Source organism: Ascaphus truei, chromosome 5 (assembly GCF_040206685.1).
Source record: "Ascaphus truei isolate aAscTru1 chromosome 5, aAscTru1.hap1, whole genome shotgun sequence".
Classification (NCBI taxonomy): Eukaryota; Metazoa; Chordata; class Amphibia; order Anura; family Ascaphidae; genus Ascaphus; species Ascaphus truei.
Window position 1 is genome coordinate 15,387,186 of NC_134487.1, and position 24,127 is coordinate 15,411,312.

Sequence of the window (24,127 nt, forward strand, 5' to 3'; positions counted from 1 at the left end):
TGGAATTAGAACTGGAATTTGGAAAAATCTGGGGAATAATCCTGTTTACATGCTGCTTGATGAACACAAAAATTCCAGAGCAATGGAACAATGCCATAGTTTACTCATGCAGAATAAAGACAAAAAAGACATCAAGAACCAAGAGCAGTCTACTACCAATCACTTACAAACATTTTTACCAAGATACCCACTAACCGGCTGCAATAGACCATGGACTTTGCACAGCCTAGAGAACACGTAGAATTTCATAGTGGATATAACTCAATGGACTACATCCATGTCATAAGTAATTAATACAATTTACAGTACCCCTTATTTTAGGATTCGTAGATAAGAATTTGATTCTGTCAATATCAGCGATTTTAAAGGCAGAAAATAATAATAATGGCATGTTCTTGTATGGAGCTGCTAGTTTTACGTAGCGCTTTACAGAGACATTTTGCAGGTACAGGTCCCTGCCCCGTGGAGCTTACAATCTATGTTTTGGTGCCTGACGCACAGAGAGATAAAGTGACTGGTCCAAGGTCACAAGGAGCCGACACCGGGAATTGAACCAGGTTCCCCTGATTCAAACTCAGTGTCAGACTCAGTGTCTTTACTCGCTGAGTCGCTCAAAGACTCGTTAATTGATATTATAAGAAACATTCCGAAAATGACACAAACAAGATAAAGATCAGCAAGGAAATAAGACAGGGAGACACCAAAACTGCAACAACCTACTGGAGACTCACAGCCGACACCAGTCTAAGTTCTTTCAAAACCAAAGCCGTCTCACATTTTAATCTGGTCTAACGGTTTCATACGCCTATAATATATATTATTATCTCCAACTGTGCATGCAATGTCTTGTATATAATGTATACCCTGTTCACTTATGTAACATGTATTATTTGTCATCTAAACTGTGCCCAGGACATACTTGAAAACGAGAGGTAACTCTCAACGTATTACTTCCTGGTAAAACATTTTATAAATAAATAAAATAAATAAATGTCCCCAAAGCATTTCACAGCAACACTTGAATTGGTCAAGACATTGAATTGGAAAGAGAAAGTAATCAAAATCACTAGTGAATACTTGTCACCAACGATATACAGAGGATATTGTTATTGTCGCCACAAGTCCAGAAGACCACCAGTAGCAAATCGGAGAACCCGTCAAAACAAGTTAAAAGGTGTGCCTGCATTTGAATCTCAGCAAGACCAAAGTGCTGTTCAACAGATGAGTCACTACTGTATCTAAATAACTGGAAGAGAACTAGAAGTTAAAGACAGTGTCTACCTTGGCAAGCAAGCATCAGTGGATGGTAGTCTTTTGTATGAAATCAATAGGAAAATGACGATGGGATGGCGCATTTGGAAGAAACAAGACAATCTTGCACGGTGCCTCAACCAGAAAGTGTTAGACCGGTGTATCCTGTCTGTGCTCACGTATGGATGTGAAACTTTGACCCTAAATGCAAAGACAATTCAGAAGTTTCAGACAACTCAACCCTCGTTGGACAAAGATGATATTCTACAAAATTCCAAGGGATGTCCAAAGAACAGGATGTCCAAAACTAAGATGAGAGAGGAAATCAGAACATTTGTTGGAGTAACGTGGAGAAGAGCGACTTGTAACCGCAGGACCTAGATCATGGGGGGAGGCCTTCTACAAGCAGTGGATCGACAAGGACTAAAGATGCCAATATATTCTTTTTTAAGGAGTTCCCCCCTTGGACTCACTATGTTCTCTTTTGTAATGGCAGTTTGAGCAATGATTCAAAGCAATTTGCATCTGAATTCACATCCTGGTTACCTGGATAAAAGTTCTGTCATGTTTTCTTCATTCATTCCACCAAAGACCTTAAATTTCTTCAAATTACAGACATGAGTCTTCTCATATTTTCCAAACGTGATGCTTTGAACAATGGACGGCCGCTCCAGCTTCAAAATCAGGTACTGTGTGGGGGGGGGAAAAAATAAAAGATTTTAGGACAATTAAAAAAAATCTGCTTTAAATTCTTAGCTTCTCCAAGGGGCTTCTGGACTCGGCACCGCAGTCGTCGGCAGATCGGAACCATTTTTCCGTTCCGTTTTCGCACTTTATGTTAGCTGTTCTGGTGCCTGTCACCATTTCATTCCTCGCTTGCTTCAGAATTTGAAAACATACTGTATGAAGGCGCCAGGAAATAATAAAGTTCTGGTCAGATCAGAACCTAAATGCCACCGTAATTACAGACACACATACCTGAGGGGGATAGTTGCTCTCGGAGGACCATCGTGAAGATTGGTCGTTGGGTTTGTCAACTAAAATGTTCCTGAAAAATAAAAATAAATGAAAGGTTATGGAGGTAGAAATATTCTCATCACAACCGACATCCTAGCCAAGCAGGCTAACCACAATGAACAATGTCTGTCATGGCAAAAACATCAAACATCTTGTTTATATATTGAATACAGTCATGTATAGAATTTAAAAGCAGCTCAAACACACAGGTCCGTACCTAAACCTTTGTGATTTTTTTAGCACCAACAACAGGGCCCCCAACATATGGCAGGGAAGTTTCTCAACTGGGCTTTGGAAGAGGTTAGAGCAGGGGCGGGCAACTCCAGTCCTCAATGGCCACCAACAGGTCAGGGTTAACGGATATCCCTGCTTCAGCACAGGTGGCTCAGTCTCCGACCGAGCCACTGATTGCTTCAGCACAGGACCTGTGCTGAAGCAGAGCTATCCTGAAAAGCTGACCTGCGGGTGGCCCTTGAGGACTGAAGCTGCATGCCCCTGGGTTAAAGGGCGTGCTAACGAGGCAGAGTACACCATCCATTTACCCAATTAGAAGCTGTGCAGCTATTCCAAGTACTTAGTGATGCTTCTGCCTTTCCAAAGAAAGGTCAAATGAAACGATCTAAAATGCAGAGCATCCCACAGCACAACACAAACATGGGAAAGCAAAGTGTGAATGTTTGGACACAAAGTGGGCCCTGCTTTCAACACGAAAAAACAAGAATGCTTGAACGAGAGCGGAGGTCCAAAAATAACCAAAACATGCTCTTATTTGGTCTCAATGTTTTTTTTTTCTTCTTTCGCCTTCAGGCTGGATGTAGATATTTGCATGAATTAGTAGCTAAGCAACAATGATGACATAATGAAATAAAATCTGTAAAGTGTAAGCCTCGGTATGCGTGCAGCATAATATGCACGCAGAATGCTAACAGAGGCTTGAGTTCAGAGATTGGTGCTATGCCAAAGCACACAGCCAAAGTGTTCCAGAGGGACATCAACTCGAGACATTTCTACTGAAATTTGTTCTTGGGAAATAGGGGGTGAGGGGGAGAGGGTAGGAGAAGGGAGGGGGAAAGGAGGGGGAAGGAGGAGAGCAGGGGGGGGAGAGGGAGGGGAGTGGCATTATCAGATAAAATGAAAGTTCAAGAAGATTTAGTTCTATTTAAAGGTCCAGGCTGCCGTTTATTTTTATTTTTTTTCTACCCCCCTTAATATGTGCATCAATACAATCCACACAATGATAAGTAATTAGCCAAGTTGCCGATCGATCTGTTCTCCTGTGATCGATTGGCGGTTCACTAAATGGCTGTCAGTGCAGCAGAAGAGGACCAAAGATGCAAAGTTCTGCGGAGAAGATCATGTGACCACGCAGTCACTAGATACAATTGGTGCACTGCTAGAGAGAGGACAGGGCTCAAAAAGGGGTATGCCAGAGCCTGTTTCAGAAGAGGAAGGGGATGTGACTTTGTAAATTGTTGCCACAGAAACCACAAATGCTTGCTACATAATACATTAAAAATGTCATTCAGAGTTGTTTATAAAAAAAAAAATTAAAAAAAAGTATTTTCTTGTAGTAGAGAACTGATTTATTTTAAACAACATGTAGGATATTGCTTGGTCTGCAGCTTTAACAAGAGATGAGTTAAGAAATAAAGACTGCAGTAAACATTTGTAACGTACTTCCATAGTTTTACCTTAAAAATGAGAATCAGAGTAAAAAAATGTAACTTAACTACTCGAGTATCACAAATTGCAGCTCGTTTAATATCAGGGAAATAGAAGGTGCGAGGACCTCAACACCATCCATGGACTGGATATGGGCCACAAGCTAAAGAGCCTGGTTCAGTACATGACACTTTAATTCATATAGTTCTGGCGTCGATTTTAAAGCCGTTGCCGGCCGAAAGTATTTTCTACCAAATATTTCAGTAATACATAGAAGCAAAACGCAAATAATATTGCCGTGCACCACAGGCTGATAAAAAAACATTACCAATAGGAGAAAGGATGTACTTTTCTATACATCTTGTATGTGAAATATTTGTGGAACCGCTTATCAGGACAGAGCCAAAATCAGGTTTTTGGGGCAACCAAATCAAAAGCCTAATTATATGCATTTTAGCCACATTCACGGGTGTGCGAATACACGAGCTATTCCTAAAACCTGTGGCAGCCGAGGGTTCCCGATGAGCGGGTTTGAGAACATGTGAATTGTTTTTTACAGCTTCTCGCTGCCGTCGTGTTCCTGCTGCCTGTAGCTCCGTGCAGCAGGTGGCACTGCGGCTTTAGTATCTTGCCTGCCGAGGTTTGTAACGCAGGCTGTTTGTATGAATAGATTTCCGGGAAGACTCTTTACTGGACACCACTTCCTGCCATTCCGGCAAACATTACCATTTGGGAAGACTTCCAAGCAAAACTAGCTCAGGGGCGGCCAACTTCCGCACTCAAAGGCCACCACCAGGTCAGGTTTTAAGGATATCCCTGTTTCAGCACAGGTGGCTCAATCGGTCCTTGCTTTAGCACAAGTTGCTCAATCACTTGCTCAGTGAGCCACCTGTGCTGAAGCAGGGATATACTATAGTAGTAATACTACTCCTGTAGTAGTTCGATGGAGCTTATTTGCAGAAGGGTAGTTTAGGAGACAGAGACAGACAGAGACACTTTGTATTACACCAAATATACCACTTAAAATAGTATCTGCCCGAACACCAAAGGAAATGCTTTTTGCCACAAGCAATTACTTCAAACTAGTAGAAAGAGTAGCACGTCAAAAAAGTAGAATACATTTAGAAAGGAAGCGCATACTTTAAAGTGTGAAGCACTTTTCAAATACAAACAAGAAACCCCAAAATACTGTAATCCCTTTGTTGCCAGATGGGGCTTCCCAGCTTTATTTTGTATGCAATAAACACCATTTATAAACCTCTTAATATAATCCCTTTTGCAAAATAGTTAACCCCCATAAAAACATCATCAAAGTTCAATTTCTCAATTTCTTTGACAATTACAGCGTTTTTATTTTCAGCCGAGACCCTAACAAGCAAAATTGCTGGCTACCAAATGCCCCCCCCTAACATTTGGACCTCCCAGGTCCAAGCTGTTCATTTAATATAGTTCATTAAAAACAGAATGATTTATTTGGAACTTATTTTGTTAATTGTATAAAATCGATATATTTGCATTTGCCAAAGTGGCATTCCAAGTCAAGGCATCAATGTGGTAGCCGTCGCATTGAGAAAAGCAAACCACTTCAGCACAGCGGACACGTTTGGTAGCCAATAACACTCCTCACAGCAGAGGAGGGACAGAGCTCCAGGTGCAATGTGTTTGATGGGTTATTGCCCCAGAAGGGAAGTATAAAAAATTAACCGTATGCTCACGCATACAGCAGCTTTCAGAGAAGCACATTGAATCTCATCTATCCCGTAAGGCTGAAGCAGTGGTAATCACACTTCAGGAACCCCAGCCAGGCCATGCCTTACAAATAACCACGTCATCTGTTGCTATGCAAACTACATTTCATCTCCTGCATATTTTCCAGTCTGCCAAGCTGTAACAGGATCGATCATCCCATCATGTTCCTACATCCAGGACAGGGGTGGCAAACTCCAGTCTTCAAGGGCCACCCACAGGTCAGGTTCTCAGGATATCCCTGCCTCAGCACAGGTGGCTCAAGTCTTTGACAGCCACCTGTACTGAAGCAGGGATATCCTTAAAACCTGTTGGTGGCCCTGGAGGACTGGGGTTGGCCACTCCTGGTCTAGGATATAATTACGGAATATATTATGGTGCATCCATGCATCTCGCGTGGGGTCGATGTACGTGTTCATAACCTGCTGAAGACTGGAGGGAACCTATACTTTGCAAAGCGTTCTAATTCTCATTTGTTCTCTTTGGGTAAAGAATCTAGTCATGCCCTTAAACTTCACGCACCGCTTCCAATCTTTTTATTTGCCAACATTTTTCCGGGTAAAAAGTAGCACTAAGATCCCACCGCCATTTTATCAATCCTTAAAAGAAATACATCCGTTGTGGCAATCACACGTTCTCTTTAACTTGTGGCTCAACCAGGCTCCTGAACCAAGTTCAAACCAATAGTGTCAATTGTATAAATTAATATATTTGCATTTTCTAACGTTCAATAATGTTACCGTTCCACTGAGCAGACCACTCCTAAAAATAAATGACTTGTTCACAAATACTTGTACGTGAAAATCCTGGGTAATTGCATCACCTTTAATACAGCATCCACACTTTATAGTTACTTGTTGATTGAAACAATTAGGCGTGTCAGCATACAAAGATTGCCAGTCACAAGTTGGCATCTAGAAATAATTTTCTTTATAGATGCCCACTTGCTAAGACCACGGTATGCCGTCTCCTTCTTGAACAGGTGGGCAATAAACTATTCCTTGTAGATTCTTCATGTTGAGGCTGTCGTCACCCAGGGCGCTCACACAAGTATGATTTGTGAGCAAGCGATTCCATTTTTTGCATTCTTCACAAACCACTCGCATTTTAAAAAATAATGTCGCTTCAAGACCTTTGTGGAAAATAAGTTTTAACAAGTCGACTGAAAAATAAAATGTACACATTTTGGGAGTCATCACAAGAGGTATCGCTACTCACGCAGTGGACTCATTCATCCAAACAAGCGATTCAGGCCAGAGGAGACGCAGACGGAAACAAAAATCACATCTGGGGAGACGGACCCGACTTTTTATTACACGAGAGAGGGCAAGGAGTCAAACAGAATAAACTCTGTATATACAGAAGGATTGCGCTCTTCTCTGGCGAGGTGCGTGTGCAGCGACACTGCATAAAATGTTGTAACGCTTAATGTCCAAATTGTTCATCCCTAAACATTACACTGCCAACAAGTAGTCGCATACACGGTTCTGTTGCTGGGCATCTCAAACATGGCACTCCAGACAAAATCTGCAGATGTGAACCAAATCTCCCCTCAGCCCCAATACCAACAGACGGCATCATGAATGCCCCATGCTGCAAGGTGAATGGAGGAGATGTGCAGTTCCTAGAACACATGCATTCCCAATTCATTATTTGTGTCTGTGATGGTAGGGGGTAACCAGGCTATACAATAAAGGTTAAGCCCATTGGGTTACCCCTGAAACCGTGGGGTCCCTGGCAGCTAGATAGCACCATAAGCCAGGGGACAGGTAACGTAACATGCAAAAGTTGAAGTGCCCCCTGCTTTTCATGTTCCCTTTGCCCCAGACTCATGAAACTGTGTTTTAGGTGGGATATTTGGGTCGAAATGCAGTTGTTTTGTGTGCAGGAGTTCGAGGGCCATAGATACCGGTAGCCCTCTAATTCTCCCCGGCGTGCAGGCATGATTTGCCGGTATGCAGGTTGAATTACACCGGGGCTGCCCAGCGTCCCCCAGACTCCTGGCTTTCGAGCACAGATATCCCAGTCCTATGCCCCGCATAGATATGGGTCTCCCCAAGTTAATACATGTATAAAAATATGTTTTATAATGTTTGGTGCATTGACTATAAATGTCTATTTAGTCAGCCAGGGCATCCATATAGGTGCCGGGAAGTCTGGATACACATTGGAATTCAAAGAGGAGACAGGATGTTGAGAGGTGTTGGGGTGCTAAGTGGCCAGGGCGGAGTACTGGGTCCGGAAAACAGAGACCCCCTGTGAGGAGGACCCTCTGGGTTGCCAGACTCAGTGGAGCCTGCCCAGTAGGTAGCAATGGGTTGACTGGGGGAAGCAGCAGAATGTCGGCGCGTTTCCCATTGGTCAATTCATATGTCCCGCCCACGGGGCATCCCGAGCCGGCTTGACACACCCCCTCCTCTGACGTCAGCCAAAGGATGAGCCCCTATTCCTATTGGCTGGCGGCGAGGAATTCCCACGCTCTGAATGGTCACTCCTCCTACTTCCATGCTGAACATAGAACAGTGGAAGGCATGTAAGGAGAAGCCCCAGTCAGAGAACCAGACGATCCTGTGACTTGGGTCGGTGATGAAAAGGCGGCTTTTCAAAGTTGCTCTGTTACGAATAGCAGAGCAACCGGCTTCATTTTTGGAACTAAGAAAGCCTGCCAAGCTGAGGCCAAGTCTGACGCGAGGTCCAAGTTCTCGTTTTAGAACGTAGCGGTCGCGGCTAGAGCTTCTAGCCGAAAAAAGGACCAGGAAGCCCGGGTGGATATCCCGGTCAGGGTAAGCCTTCCGAAGTAGATGCCCTGCACCTATTTTAGCCTAGTTTTCACCCCCAGAGCCCAGTAAGTGTATTTTTCGTCTGTATTTTGTGTATTCATTGTGTGTACCTGGGTTACCCTAATAAACTACATTTTTATTCCACTACTGTGTTTTGCCTAGTGAATGATCCTGGTATAAAAGTGTTAAAGGTCCTGGTCTCCGGTGGCAGTGTCCTTTAGTCTCTTGCCAGCAGAAAGGCTGGAGTGTCCCATTCAAAAGTACATTTTTTGGGTTCTTTTTTGCCATCCCAAAATAGCCTCCGAAGCTTTATAACCAGGTATAGTGAATCGTGTATAACATATGCTGCAGAAGTGTCTGTATAAAAGTCCCAGAAATAGAATTACAAGAGAACATAGAATGGAGTATATTAGTAACCTCATGTTGCCCGCTGCAGGAGACACTGCCTGCTGCACCCCAGGTGTATTGCACACCGGTCTGCAGAACAATGGTTACGTGCTAAGAAATCCTGCTTATCGGACGTAGCCAGACCCCAAAATGCCTTTTTGTTCTCGATTAGCAAGAAAATGCATAGAACCAAAGTGCAAAGTGCACTGCTTAGCCAGGGTGCAATGATAAAATACGTTAGATGGGGCAGCACTACACTTACTGAGGTCGTTTGTCACCTGCTCAGACATCCACAAGCTTTTTGAAATAGGACCACTAAAAAGACAAATTTAGGATATCACATGCCCTATAGTCACATTTACAATTATATAGCAATGCAGGTCCCCCCAACATGAAAGTCTTCTTTGCCTACTCGGCTAAGGCCGCATCCATGCTGAGCGAGCTGCGCGATGAAACACATTATGTGAATGAGCGTCTATAGTGCACGCGCACGTGCGTGGCTGGTTATTCGCGAAAGTTTCTGTCTTTGTCTCGTGCCCGGTGAGGGCGAACCAGCTCTGTGACGTCAACGGCCATACCTCCCCATCGCATCTACCTACAGGACAAAAATCTCTGCTGCTACAGAAGTGCGTGACGCCACGCGCACATACGCACTAAGGCCGCGGTCCCAGTGTGCACTGTAGCACGCACGCCCAGCGCTTCACCGCGATCTCGGACAAGACTGAAGAGTTTGCGACGAGGGGAGTGGCTGGGGTTTTCCAGGGGCGTGGCCATGACATCACTTGGCTGGTTCGCCCTCATTGGCTGAACCGCCGGCGGGGGCGTGGCCACCCCTCCGTCACAGCCCAAATTCAATTTCATTGTCTTTGGGGAAAAAATGGTAGTCCAGCGCGGCTGAACCTTCCGTGTGAAGGTACTTACTGGGCCCAGCCCCATTGAGGGGCGGTATTTGTACGCACAGGCACTGGGGCGCGGCCTTACCATGCATGCAGCCAAAATATCTCCAAGCGGCCAAAATATCTCCAAGCAGCCAACCTTTTGGGCTGCACCCCATATTTGTCTTGCTCTTATGCCAAATGTGTCCCATAACCATAATTGAATACAGCTTTAAATCTGTGGATGCTTATTGAAGTATAAACTTTGCAAGCTTCACGCGTATGGTGAATTATAAAAAGGGGAAGCATCAGGCGCTGCCTCAAACGTAAACGCTTGTTATCAAAGGCACAGCCAAATTAAGCGATTTGCTCAACATCACATACAAAGTCAAAGTATTTGAAGCAGGAGTATAAAAAAAAAAAAAACACTATTACCCGTATGTCACAAAATGGAGATACTGTATTGTGGGGACTAGTCCCTTTAATGCTAAACTCCAGATGGCCACCAACATGGTTATAATTGCAAGGCAGCCAAACTCCTGTAGAGAACACAGGTGTAATTAGACTAATACAGTTGGGCAACATAACAGCAGCACAGAAATAACACAGTAAGAAAATGGATGGTAACTTGATATTTACTACTGCTTATTACGGTGGAATTCTGGTGTCACATGTGTGAAGCAGTTTTGGGGGGGCGGGAGGGCAGCGGCGATTGGCAGACTGGGGGCGGGAGGGCAGCGGCGATTGGCAGACTGGGGCGGGAGGGCAGCGGCGATTGGCAGACTGGGGGCGGGAGGGCAGCGGCGATTGGCAGACTGGGGGCGGGAGGGCAGCGGCGATTGGCAGACGGGGCAGGAGGGCGGGAGATTGGCAGACGGGGCAGGAGGGCGGGAGATTGGCAGACGGGGCAGGAGGGCGGGAGATTGGCAGACGGGGCAGGAGGGCGGGAGATTGGCAGACTGGGGGCGGGAGGGCGGGAGGGCGGGCGATTGGCAGACTGGGGGCGGGAGGGCGGGCGATTGGCAGACTGGGGGCGGGAGGGCGGGCGATTGGCAGACTGGGGGCAGGAGGGCGGGCGATTGGCAGACTGGGGGCGGGAGGGCGGGCGATTGGCAGACTGGGGGCGGGAGGGCGGGCGATTGGCAGACTGGGGGCGGGAGGGCGGGCGATTGGCAGACTGGGGGCGGGAGGGCGGGCGATTGGCAGACTGGGGGCGGGAGGGCGGGCGATTGGCAGACTGGGGGCGGGAGGGCGGGCGATTGGCATACTGGGGGCGGGAGGGCGGGCGATTGGCATACTGGGGGCGGGAGGGCGGGCGATTGGCAGACTGGGGGCGGGAGGGCGGGCGATTGGCAGACTGGGGGCGGGAGGGCGAGAGGGCGGGCGATTGGCAGACTGGGGGCGGGAGGGCGGGAGGGCGGGCGATTGGCAGACTGGGGGCGGGAGGGCGGGAGGGCGGGAGGGCGGGCGATTGGCAGACTGGGGGCGGGAGGGCGGGCGATTGGCAGACTGGGGGCGGGAGGGCGAGCGATTGGCAGACTGGGGGCGGGAGGGCGGGCGATTGGCAGACTGGGGGCGGGAGGGCGGGCGATTGGCAGACGGGGGCAGGAGGGCGGGCGATTGGCATGGAAGCGTTTTTAATAATCGTTTTTAGATTCCTCTTCCTCGTTACAAAACAAACATTATATGGAATTAAATTAAGTGACAGAGAGTGGTTCAAAGCCCAGTGTTACCCCTCCTTATGTCTCAGTCACGCAAATTAGATTGTACGCTCCTCAGGTCAGGAACACATTATGCCAGTAATATTCTATAAACATGGTCACAACTACTTAAAATAAAAACAATGCACCAAAAAGTTTTCGCCCCAAGTAACAATACATCTATACAAACATGACATTTTCAAGACAGGATAGGAATAACGGACAGTTTCCTTGTAGTGATCCAGAAGGGATATTTTATCATTTAAGTCCCCTCATATTCCTGCAAAGAACTTATAAATGCGACTTACAAACGTACCAGACGAAGGCCCTTATTCTCGACGGCAATAGTGCAATTTATAAAATAAGGGCCATCATTTATTTCAGGGGTGCGCAAACGTTTGCTCCTGCACCCCCTGCCACTTGTCTCCCGGTGCTCGCACCTTCCCCTTCCCCCTCCCGCCCCCCCCATATCGCTCACTGCGGTGTCAAATGATTTGCGTGGTCATGTGACGTGAGCCGCGGCATTGCTATGACAGCACACGTGACATCACGCCGCATGACCCCGCTGGGAAATTTAAAGCTGCGTTGCCATGGAGACGCTTCTAGATGCCAGCTGAAGCAAGGTAAGTTGCGGTTCCAGATCCCCCGGGATTTACTTTTAATGCCTTGGGGAAGAGCGTTGGGTCACTGCAACCGCCCCCCCAGAAAAATCTTGCGCCGCCCTGTTCACGCACCCCTGATCTATTTGACACAATGAAGTCTTCTGTAACATGACCTTTTGCCTACTTGTGTTGGCATTTCTATGTCCAAAGATCCTTTAGGAGCAGAGTCCAGCCAAAAATCTATTTTTTGCTTTTGGCTCCAGTATGTGACAGCAGGCCAAGGCACTTCTGTAATTAAATCAGCCGAGACAGAATAGCCATTAATGTATTTGCAGGCGCCTGGACCCGCTGAATTCACTGCATTGCCCCATGTTATACAGTGGATAAGCTGCACACAATGGTTATGGGTATTAAAAACACACAACAACACGCAGCAGTACGTTGCTTTTGGCTTTCTATGCATTACATTGATTCACTAGGGCAGGGGTGGTCAACTCCAGTCCTCAAGGGCCACCAACAGGTCAGGTTTTCAGGATACCCCTGCTTCAGCACAGGTGGCTCAATCAGTCCCTGCTTCAGCACAGGTGGCTCTGTCTTCGACTGAGCCTCAGCCACCTGTAATGAAGCTGGGATACCCTGAAAACCTGACCTGTTGGTGGCCCTTGAGGACTGGAGTTGGCCGCCCTTGCACTAGGGCTTTTGCCTGCAGAATTTTCTACGTGTACAGCTATGCACGGGACAAGAGAAAATACAGAATCAGAAGATATGTCACTTAAACCTTTAACCCCTTGAATACCAGAGGAGTCTTCAACGCATTGCTGGGCACTGAAAAAGGTACACGGCCCTGTAACCCTGTAAATGTAAAGTCTATTTATATAGCCGACATACCCACCAGCTGGATCTTCACATTGACTTAAATCAGAACTCTGGGGGCTTCCCCCGATTGTGCGCACGCACGCTCGGGGAATACAACAATGGTTACGTTATCAACATGGACGTTACTAGGCACACAGATTTTCAAAACCATTATTTATTCTGTACAGTTCAAAAGAAAAATCCCCAAAACAGCAGTTTTGCCAAAAATTGGCAGAGCGTTATCCCTGCTGATAGGCAGTTTCACAGTATGGTATTTAGCGGGGCAGTGCCGCCTTACATAGGTAGAGCCGAGTAATGTAACACGTCTAAAACATGATCAAAGGTTATAAATATTTAGTCGTTTTCGCGTGAGTGGGGAGGGGGGTTTCCCCTCCTTTAACTCACTTTTTTAGGCTGGGTCCATGCTCGTGCGACCAAACGTGGGGCTTCAAGCTTCGCTCTAGCTGGAGTGATGTGCCCTGTAGTTGGACCCGACGAGGGGGGCGTATCGTGGGCGCACCCATGACGTCACAGAGCTGGTTTGCCCTCAATGGGGCAAACCGCTCACGTGACTCAGCCGCCACGCGAGGAAACAAATGTATCTGTTTCCTCGCGCATCGCGAGCGCCGGCTCCTCTGGTCAGGCGCTCTAGAGACAGCCTCGGAGGATAATATTACTGATCACGGCACTCCTCCGCGCGGTCTCGCCGAGCATGGACACGGCTTTATGAATTGAAATGCAGTCACTTCCGGCGGTAAAGGAGTTAAATAGGGACCATCACAAAAACCAGTATCATGGAGAACAGGACCATTCAAACATAGAATAATGCCTCTGGGAGGACCAGACTCATGTATTTCACAATGGTCTACCCATAATCCTCTTTCACAGCAGTCAAGTGTGTTCCAGTAATGTGGCGTAAAGGCGAGGGAACATTTTAGATCCCAAAATAAATCACGGTTTCTATAAAAGTATTCACTGGTAGCCCATTTTTTCTGCATTTGGTGAACACACTGGACTGCTCCTTTAAATAAAAAATAAAAAAAACACATTTTTATTTTTTGTAAACGTCGTTTTTACCCAAGTTTGCAAGCGCCCATCTAGGATTATTCTGACTGAATTTGTTTATTAAAAACAACCTTTAAAAGCACAGATGTGATCATGACAGTAATCCAGCATAGAGGTAAACCGTTTCCCCCCAAAAAACACAAATCTGCCTTTTTTACTTTATTTAGTTCAATTCATCTTACAAAGCAAATTACCATCTGTGGTTTGGTATTTTGACCCAGACATTTACACACCTGCCTGCCATCTCTTTCCCATCTAATTTAATACCGACCAACCTTAAAACTCACATCGCAAAACAAGCATCCCAACAGCTTGCACTCATGGCTACTGTCCCACACCCACAGTCACTCCTACAAACCATTGTGGCCAAGCACTGCCACCTACAGCACTTATTCCCTCACCTGCTGTCTCTGTAAGGCCGCGCTTATAGTGCCGGCGACGTCGCCCGAAAACAAAATGCATTGTCGCCGCCGTGTGCGCTTATAGTAAGCGCGATGGCGACAAAGCGACACGATTTTTTGCAGCCGGGAATATTTGATTTTTCAGGGGCTGTCGCCTCATGTGACAGCCCCTGAACCAATCAATGGCCTGGTCGCCCGCGACGCCACCACTTAGATTGTAAGCTCTCTAGGGCAGGGATTTCCTTTCCTATTGTCTGGCTTTGTGCACTTATTGTATTATTATAATTCCCTGTACTGTAGTGTTCACGCCCCACACCCTACCCCAAAGTCTCCTTCTCACCATGCACTGCCAATCACCCAAACCTCATCCCCATGTCACCTCTCCCCTTTCCCTGTGCCCTATGGAATGCATGACCTATCTGCAACAAACTTATTGCAATATAGGACTTATTCATTTCCAACGCTCAACCATCTATCCATTACAGAAACCTGGCTTCCCCTCTCAGACGCTGCCTGTCCTGCTACACGCACCTGTGGTGGTATCTCCCTTAGGCCTGGGACATAGTGGTGTGAGCAATGCTGAGCCACGCTCACACTCAGCACTGAGCCCTTGCAGCCGCAATGAGAGCGGCTTTAGAGGGTTTCGCGCACGCGTCCGCACGCTTGGGGAAGCGTCTCAGGAAGATTTCAAATTTGGCGCTCGCTAGAGCGCAGGGCCGGTCACGTGAGCGGTTCGCCCAATGAGGGCGAACCAGCTCCGTGACGTCACTGGCCCGCCCCCGACACGCCCACGGACGGCGCGCTGTGTAAGGCCAGGGAAAGCACCGCCTCCGCACTGATTAATTCACTATGTCCCAGGCCTTAGCCACACACCCAAACCAGGGAATAGACAGGGAGGAGTAGCCATAATACTTTCCCCACGCAGCACAGTTCACGTTATGCCACCCTTTTCCTCCTGCTCATCCTTTGAAGCCCACGCTGCTAGTCTCTTTACCTCCCCCCCCCCCCCCTTCTCTCCAGGTCGCTGTCATCTATCTGCCACTGGACCTACAACTCAATTTATTGACTATTTTGCCGCCTCACTTCCTCATTTCCTCTCTTCTGACACACTTACTTTCATCCTGGAACATGGTAACATATCTATTGACAATCCCAATGCCACTTCTGCTGCCCGTCTATTCTGTTTAACCTCCTCCTTATGCAAGTCTTTATTTATATAGCGCCATCAAAGTAATAATACACGTGACAATCATAAATAACAAATAACAGATAATGGGAAGAAGTGCTTCAAACAAAACTTATGGCCTCTTCCAGTGGACCACCTCTCCTACTGGTTCTCCCGCTTCTGCTTTACGTTTTCTAACACACACCTCTCTCTGATCATCACCTTCTAACCTTTAGCCTCGATCTACCCACTGCACCCTACACAACACCTACTTCTAAACACAGATAAACCTACATGCTCTAACTCTTCCCCTTCATTTTCAACAGTTTTATAACCCCTTCTCTCTCTCAGATCTACCCTTCCTACCTCAACCTAGCAAACGCTCTATATAACAATACACATCAGTCTTGGACAAGAATGCTCCTGACACCACACATCGCCTCAACAACCCAATCTATAACTGTGGGGCACACACTTTACGTGCTCACGCACTACAGAAAGTTACTGGAGGAACTCCCGCCGTAAAGCAGACTTCCTGCACTATAAATTCACACTCTGGTCATAGAACACGTCCCTCTCCCTTGCCAAGCAAAACAACTTTTCTTCAAATCATACAAACTGTCTTCCAACCGTCAACGCCAATTCGCCACCTATATTTGTTTCTCCGCCCAACTACACCCCCTTCCACACAAGTTTGTGGCAGGGTCTGAAACCTTAACAGACAAAATTCAGTCAAACATGCCATTTTTCATGTCGAGCTTCTCCACTTTGCCTTCAAGCTAATTTAGCAACTTGTATACAACCGCATTACTCGCTTTCTCTCCTCCAACTCCCTACTCAACTCTGAAATTTGGTTTCCTAACTACACTGCACCGAGAGAGCACTGACTAAAGTGGCCAATTGCCTACAGCCAAGTCTAAGGGTCCCAATTCTCCTAGGATCTCTCTACTGCATTCAACACCGTTGATCACTCACCACCTTAAAACTCACCTCCATTGGCCTCCGTGACGCAGTCTGCTCCTGGTTTACGTCCGACTTTCCAACCACTCCTTTGGCATTTCATTCTCTGGTGTCTCCCAAACTTCACTCCCTCTCTTTTGGGGTCCAAAAAGGCTCTGTCCTTTGCCCTCTGCTCTTCTCACACTACACCTCTTCTCTTGACGGACTAATACAATCTTTTGTCTTTCAGTATCGTCTCTATGCCGACGACACCTGCATTTTCCCTGGATGTCTCACGTTACCTGAAGCTTAACACGTCTAAAACAGAATACGCTTTCCCCCTTCCACTGACAACACTACACCCAAACTCTTCCTCATTGTCCACACAGTAATCTCATCAACGACTCAAGCCCACTGTCTAGGGGTCATCTTTGACTTGCTCTCCTTCATTCCTCCAATTCAGTCTGTCACAAAGTCCTGAAGTCTCCACCTCCAAAATATACCCTTTTCTCACTCATGATGCAACTAAAATCCCAATTCACTCTTGTGCCACCTTGACTACTGCAAGTTGGCAATTCCCATTGTCCGCCTATCCCAAATCAAATACATCCAAAACTCTGCTGCCAAACTCCTCTACCTCACTCACCGCTCCACTATGCAAATCCCTACACTGGCTTCCAATAGCCTCTACAATCAAATGCAAAACCCTAGTTCTGAATTGCAAAGCGCTCAACAGCACGCCCCCTTTACATTTCAGCTCATCCCCAAATAGATCCCAGGGGGGGGCGTCAGTGACGTCACGTGAGCAGTTCGCCCTAGATGGTTGAATCACGCACGTGACCAGGGCAAGCGCGACAAATACAAAAATATTTGTCTCGGCAACCAGCTGAGCGCACAGCCTCACGGGCACATTGTTGATGTGTTTGATCGCGCTGGGCACGAGCTCGCTCAGCTTCACCCTGGACGCAGCCTAAGTATGGAGAGATGCTTGCTGGGTATTACCAGAAGAGACAAGAAGAAGAATGAATAGGTTCGAAATCAACAAAAAGTCTGACGTTGCAATGGTGAAGAAACTAAAATAGCAGTGGACCAGACGTATCGCAAGAACAAATTACAATTGCTGGACAAAAGATGGTACTCAACTGAATTGCAAGGGGAATTAAAACACCAAGACAACCAAAAATAAGATGGGAGAATGAAATCAGAAATGTTGTTGGAGCAACATGGAGAATAGAGGTTGCAACCACAATACCTGGAACATCATTGGGGCGGCCTTCACCAGGCAGTGGGTCGACAAGGGCTGTTAATTGTTGTGGATAATGATAATTATATATAAAGTGGTTTGCAGAAGTATTCACCCCCTGTGTAACAAGTTGTTGATTTTTTTATTTTATTTTTTCCAAACGAACTATTTTTATTCAAAGCTACAAAGCTGTAGTGGTTAAACTGAACACTATTATATGGAGGAGGAGATTAAATGTCAAGGAAATAAATACAGTGAAATTGACTGGTTGGATAAGTCTTCAGCTCCATAAGTCAGTAGTTGCTAGAAGCCCATTTTGCAGCAATTACTGCTACGAGTCTTTTTGGGTCAGTCTCTACTAGCCTTGCAAAGTAGGATGGTGAACTTTTTGTCCATTCTTCATGGAAAAAATTGATGCAGTTCTGATAAGTTTGTTGGAGAACTTTGGACTGCAATCTTCAAGTCTCACCAAAAAATGTTTAATTGGATTCAAGTTAGGACTTGGCCACTCAAGAACATTAATTATCTTCTGGTTCAACCACTCTAGAGTGTGGCTTTGTGCTTCAGGTTATTGTCCTGCCGAAATGGGAATTTCCCACCCAGTTTCCGAGTCTTGGCTGACTCGGACAGGTTTTCCTAAAAGGATTTGCCTGTACTTTGCACCATCTATTCACCTCTCTATCCTGACAAGTTTCCCAGTGCCTGCTGAAGAGAAGCGTCCCCATAGCATGATCTTGCCACCACCATGCTCGATAATTGATATGGTGTTGACTGGGTGATATGTAGTGTTGAGCTTGCGCCAGACATAACGCTTGGAATTTAAACCACAAAATTTACTTTGTTTCCGAAAAAGCATCTAGATGATATTGTAGACATGTAGAAAAAGGTTTTGTGGTCAGAAGAGGCACTTTTTGGTCCAAATTCCACACGTTCCGTCTGGCGCAAGCCCAGTTCTACACATCAACCAACTGCCAAGCATGGTGGTGGCATCATCATGTTATGGGAATGTGCGACACACACACACACACACACGTTATTGAACCTGTTAATGTGTGTTAACATGACAAATTGCATGATTAGTTTGCAAAATTGCACAATTTGGCGGGATACCTCTGGATTGCAATTTTTTTCATTCAATTAAATTGAAAAAGCAAAATAACACATCAAAACTTGCAATAGCAGTAACGCAGTACTGTGCGATAAGGAGTGGAGGAACATCTCCTACATCAGTATACTGTACATACGCAAATTTAAATATAAATCAGACTTAATATTTTTCTCTAATGTTAACAAACCATATAGTACTAGCACGCACGACCAATATATCACATAAGAGGGGATTTGAATAGAAGAAAAATATATAAATTCGTGATAATAAAAACCTAGAGGAACAACAGCTCACTGAGCTCCCAAATGGAAAGAATTGGTGTAAATACAATGTTTTCCATCACCCATCTATTAACAAACCTAAATTTCATTAGTAAAAGGTCACTAGTGGAACGACAGAGTGAACCAGCAGCGTGCGTCACATACTTTTATCAAATTATCAGCCAAGAGGCTACATCACAGGGAGTTTGACAACTTCAAAACACAACAGCAGGCCAGTTTTATATTACACAGCTAAATTTAGCTTTAGCCTGTCAGCTGGATTGCAGCAAATTATACTGTTGTGTTGCATACAGTATTAGTCTGGTTTCCAATGTTCAAGTGCAAGACAGAACGTCAAACTGCATGTACTTCTCATTTCAGAGCCCAGAGCCAGCATATAGCATTTATTGCGTTGCCTGAACTATACAAACACTTGATAAAATCGAACAGCACCAAATTGGGTCTTAAATCCAAAAACTTATCGTACAAACATAAGTAAAGTAATGCAGACGGCCTATTTGTGTCTGCTAGTGCCATAGTTTATATTTAAAAAAAAATAAATAAAGTGCTATCCTGTTTAGCTCACAACAAAACCATTTTCCAAACAAGCCAACAATGTCACTGCCATCCATAAACAAATGTACTCATGTGAGTGCGTGCATGGGGGAGGGGGGGGGGGATGTGTGTATGTGTGTGATAAAAATAGACACAGCCAGACTTACATACATACATACACATAACGAGTATCTCAGCCAATGGCTTCCAGTTCCACACACACCCCTCTCCCGGGGGCTTCCAGTTCCACACACACCCCTCTCCCGGGGGCTTCCAGTTCCACACACACCCCTCTCCCGGGGGCTTCCAGTTCCACACACACCCCTCTCCCGGGGGCTTCCAGTTCCACACACACCCCTCTCCCGGGGGCTTCCAGTTCCACACACACCCCTCTCCCGGGGGCTTCCAGTTCCACACACACCCCTCTCCCGGGGCTTCCAGTTCCACACACACCCCTCTCCCGGGGCTTCCAGTTCCACACACACCCCTCTCCCGGGGCTTCCAGTTCCACACACACCCCTCTCCCGGGGCTTCCAGTTCCACACACACCCCTCTCCCGGGGGCTTCCAGTTCCACACACACCCCTCTCCCGGGGGCTTCCAGTTCCACACACACCCCTCTCCCGAGGCTTCCAGTTCCACACACACCCCTCTCCCGGGGCTTCCAGTTCCACACACACCCCTCTCCCGGGGGCTTCCAGTTCCACACACACACACCTCTCCCGGGGCTTCCAGTTCCACACACACCCCTCTCCCGGGGCTTCCAGTTCCACACACACCCCTCTCCCGGGGGCTTCCAGTTCCACACACCCCTCTCCCAGGGCTTCCAGTTCCACACACACACCCCTCTCCCGGGGCTTCCAGTTCCACACACCCCTCTCCCAGGGCTTCCAGTTCCACACACACACCCCTCTCCCGGGGCTTCCAGTTCCACATACACCTCTCCTGTTTCTATTTCCAGGCCGTAGGCGCTCATTCTGTACTGGCACAAGGTTGTCTCTGCTTTGGATCATTTACCCTCTGGAAGTAGGGTGCCAGGGTGTATTCTCTCTGCGATAGGTCTCCAGCTTATTTAATTGTTGAATGTATCATTGTTCCACATCATCGCATAGTGTTCCAACGTAACTGACGATCGAGTAGATTTTTGGGGCAGGTTGGTGATCAGTGTGGGGGTTTGTTCTGGGAGTGAGAGGACAGGGTATAGTGAGGAGCTCCTGGCTTTTCATTTCTCTGTAGCAGTAAGACTGTGGATGGCTGGTGTTTAAGTGAGCCCAGAATGTCAGTGCTCTCTTCTGTACAGTGAGCAGCAGAGGAAAGCGGCCCAGCTCAGCTCGGCATGCACTGTTTGATGCACTCCTGTGTACTTGGAGTAGGTATAAACAGAATTCCATATGCAGTTTTTCAGTTGAGTGTGTATCCCATTTTGGAAAGTCTGTGTATGTGACAGTCCTCGCTGCCATACAGAAGGATGGGAGTGATTATGCTTTTAAAGATTTTCACCCAGACTCTAATTGGTGGATTGAGGTGGTACGGCTGTTTCCTTATTGCATAGAAAACCTGCGGGCCTTCTTCAGTGTATTTAATGTCAGGTTCAAGCTCCTTGATGAGCTGATTGTCAGAGCACGGTACATGTAGCCCACTATCTGTTCCAGTGTATTGCCATTCAGTGGGAATTGGGATTTGGTTGGATGTTTTTAGATTTTTTTCTGGGATACCATGATTCTGGGTTTGTCTAGGATCACAGAGTGCCCAGGTCTGGCTGAATGTTTCTAGTATCGCCAGGTCCTGTTGGAGGCCCTATCCTGTTGGTGACAGCAGGAGGAAATCGTCTGCGTATAGTAGAGACTTAATCTCTGTGCCAGCCAAGGGGAGCCCAGTTGCTGAGGATTCTAGGACTGCTGCCAGCTCATTAAAGTATATGTTAAAGCAGCATTTATTCTATCTCCCCTCCGCCCCCCCCCCCCCCCTTTAATATGTGCATCAATACAATTCACACAATCATAAGTAATGAGCTTAGTTGCCGATCGATCAGCGATGTTTCAGCTCAGGGGTTCACTAAATGGCTGTTAGTGCAGCAGAAGAGGACCAAAGATGCAAAGTTCTGTGGGGAAGATCATGTGACCAGGCAGTCACTAGGGACAATTGGTGCACTGCTAGAGAGAGGGCAGGGCTCAAAAAGGGGTGTGCCAGAGCCTGTTTCAGAAGAAGAAGGGGACGTGACTTTATAAATGGTTGCTATAGAAACAAAATGCTTGTTACATTAAAATACATTAAAAATGTCAGAGTTTTTTTTAAATGCTACAAGTATTTGACATAGTACAGAACTGATTTTAAAAAAAAACACACACACAATTAGGATATCGCTTGGTCTGCAGCTTTAAATGGGTAGGGTAAGAAGGAAGAGAGCCCCTGTGTCAGCCTAATCATACATTACTTTTGCTACAGTGTTATAGTATGTCTGCATGTCTTTATTTATATAGCGCCATTAGTGTACATAGCGCTTCACATTATAGTAATCTTAGATGGTGCAAATGGGGATGTAATTGGTAGGCAGAAACCAAGAGAAAAGAAGCCCCAGTGAATGCATTCGTAGAAATGTAATGAGTAAATTGAAATGTGGGTTAAAAACCTTTTAATAGTCAATAATTTAAAAATTGATTATGAAGGGAACTGGTATAAAAATCCAGGATCAGCCCTTAGAACCTTAACGCTTATTAAAAGCACGGCGTTAGTGGTTATTGGTCACATAAGAAATAGCCATAACATCCTGTCTTATCAGTAATCCATTATACACACACTATCTTTAGTGCAAATAAACTTTATTGCTCATGCATTGTTGTATCAGCCCTTATTATATATATATATATAGTGGGCTTATATTATCTAAAACATAGAGAATAGAAAATGTATTGGAAACACGCAGAGTATCTCCATGCACGGACTCTATACTCAGTGAGCCAGTGCTCGAGCATTTCTCGAATATGGAAATAATCCATTTTTAAATTATTGACTATTAAAAAGGTTTTTAACCCACAATGCAACTTACTCATTACATTTCTACGCGTGCATTCATCGTGGCTTCTTTTCTCTCTCGCTGTCTGCAGCATTACAGTGTGGGGCTCAGGCTGCTGCCCTGTCTAACTCCACGGCCATGAAGGAAGAAGTCTGTCCTTATGATATTTATTTTCACGCAGCATTTTTTTTCAGAGTACAGTGCGTCCTCGCTTACCGACGTCTCGGTTTTCAGACGGATGCCTTATCCGACGCTGCATAATGCAGTCTGCCGGACCCGCTTATCTGACAGTCACCGCCGCCGATTAACATAGGACCCGCAAATCTGCGAACAGTTAACCGACGGCGGTTTGCGGGACGCATTCCGTCGGATAAGCAAGAACCGGCTGTACATAGTTTTGATGGTGTCTTATATTCTCCCCCCAAGTCCGCGCTCTAGTATTTTCAGCAATACACCTGGATGGCAGATGGAGTCGAAGGCCTTTTAAAAATCCACAAAACAAGCAGAGACTTTGCACTTATTGGTGTTGTGGACGTGCTTATTGATCAGGCTGTGTAGGGTGTAGATGCATGGTTAAATCAGTGATGTATTAAAAAAAAAAAACTATTTTTTTTTAGAAAGCTGCTGACTACAATACAGTGCAGCATGCTCATTTTCGGAAGTTCAAACCTTTACACTCCCCTATTCAAGCGAGCAATGCATTTAATTCTTGCCCGGCGATCTTCTCCTACCACAACAAAGAGAATCATACGCCTACCATAGCAGCTTTTAACTCCAGTCCAAGACGCCTTAACAGATCAGGTCGTCAGGGTACCCCTGCTTCAGCACAGGTGGCTCAGTCGAAGACTGTGCTGAAGCTGGGATATCCTCTAAACCTGACCTGTTGTGGGATAGGGGGGGCGGTGTCCTGAGGACTGAAGATGTGAACCTCTGCCCTACCATGTACAAAAAGGGGCAGTTCCCTCTGCACACACCCTTCTTATTTTATTGCATGTATAGAAAGTAGGGGGTATCTGGAGCTGAAACTTGCTAATTTCCAGTCCGCGGGCCCCCCCCCCCCCGTGGTTCCAGAGATGCATACTGGAGAAGATACCGGCAGTACCTTACGGAGGTTTAAATCCATCGCTTCTCGTGGGCCAATAGGATGACGTTGCATCTTATTTGCCTGAGTGACATGGGAAGAGGATGCGGGTAAAATGGAGTTGGGAGGGGGGGGGGTGGTTGCTTACTTTATTAACAAACTAAGAATCATTTTATAATACTTACGAGTATTCCAATGGTGAAAAAACACAAAAAGCAGCAGCAAAAAACAATTACAGCCATTAAGAACCAGACGCGTACGCCCCACTGCACATTGTACGGAGACTCAGTGAGGCTCCCAAGTTGGTTTCCAGTACAATATGGAACAAGAAAAGCTGATTGTTGGAAAGTCAAACTGATAAACAGCTTATTGCTGTAAAGCAATGTTATCTGTACAATATGTTCACTCATTTGTCCTCCGCCG

General features: G+C 46.2%; 1 protein-coding gene across 2 annotated transcripts in view; it reads right to left on the bottom strand.

The window, feature by feature from the left end:
- Window positions 1–24,127, bottom strand: part of MKLN1 (muskelin 1) — a 100,022-nt gene that overhangs the window by 65,488 nt on the left and 10,407 nt on the right. For both annotated transcript variants that reach the window (XM_075599372.1, XM_075599371.1), the window contains exons 2-3: window positions 2,230–2,299; window positions 1,798–1,940 (exon numbers count right to left, since the gene is read on the bottom strand). In XM_075599372.1, coding sequence (XP_075455487.1) covers window positions 1,798–1,940; window positions 2,230–2,299 — 213 coding nt within the window. The remainder of the gene's footprint in view (window positions 1–1,797; window positions 1,941–2,229; window positions 2,300–24,127) is intronic.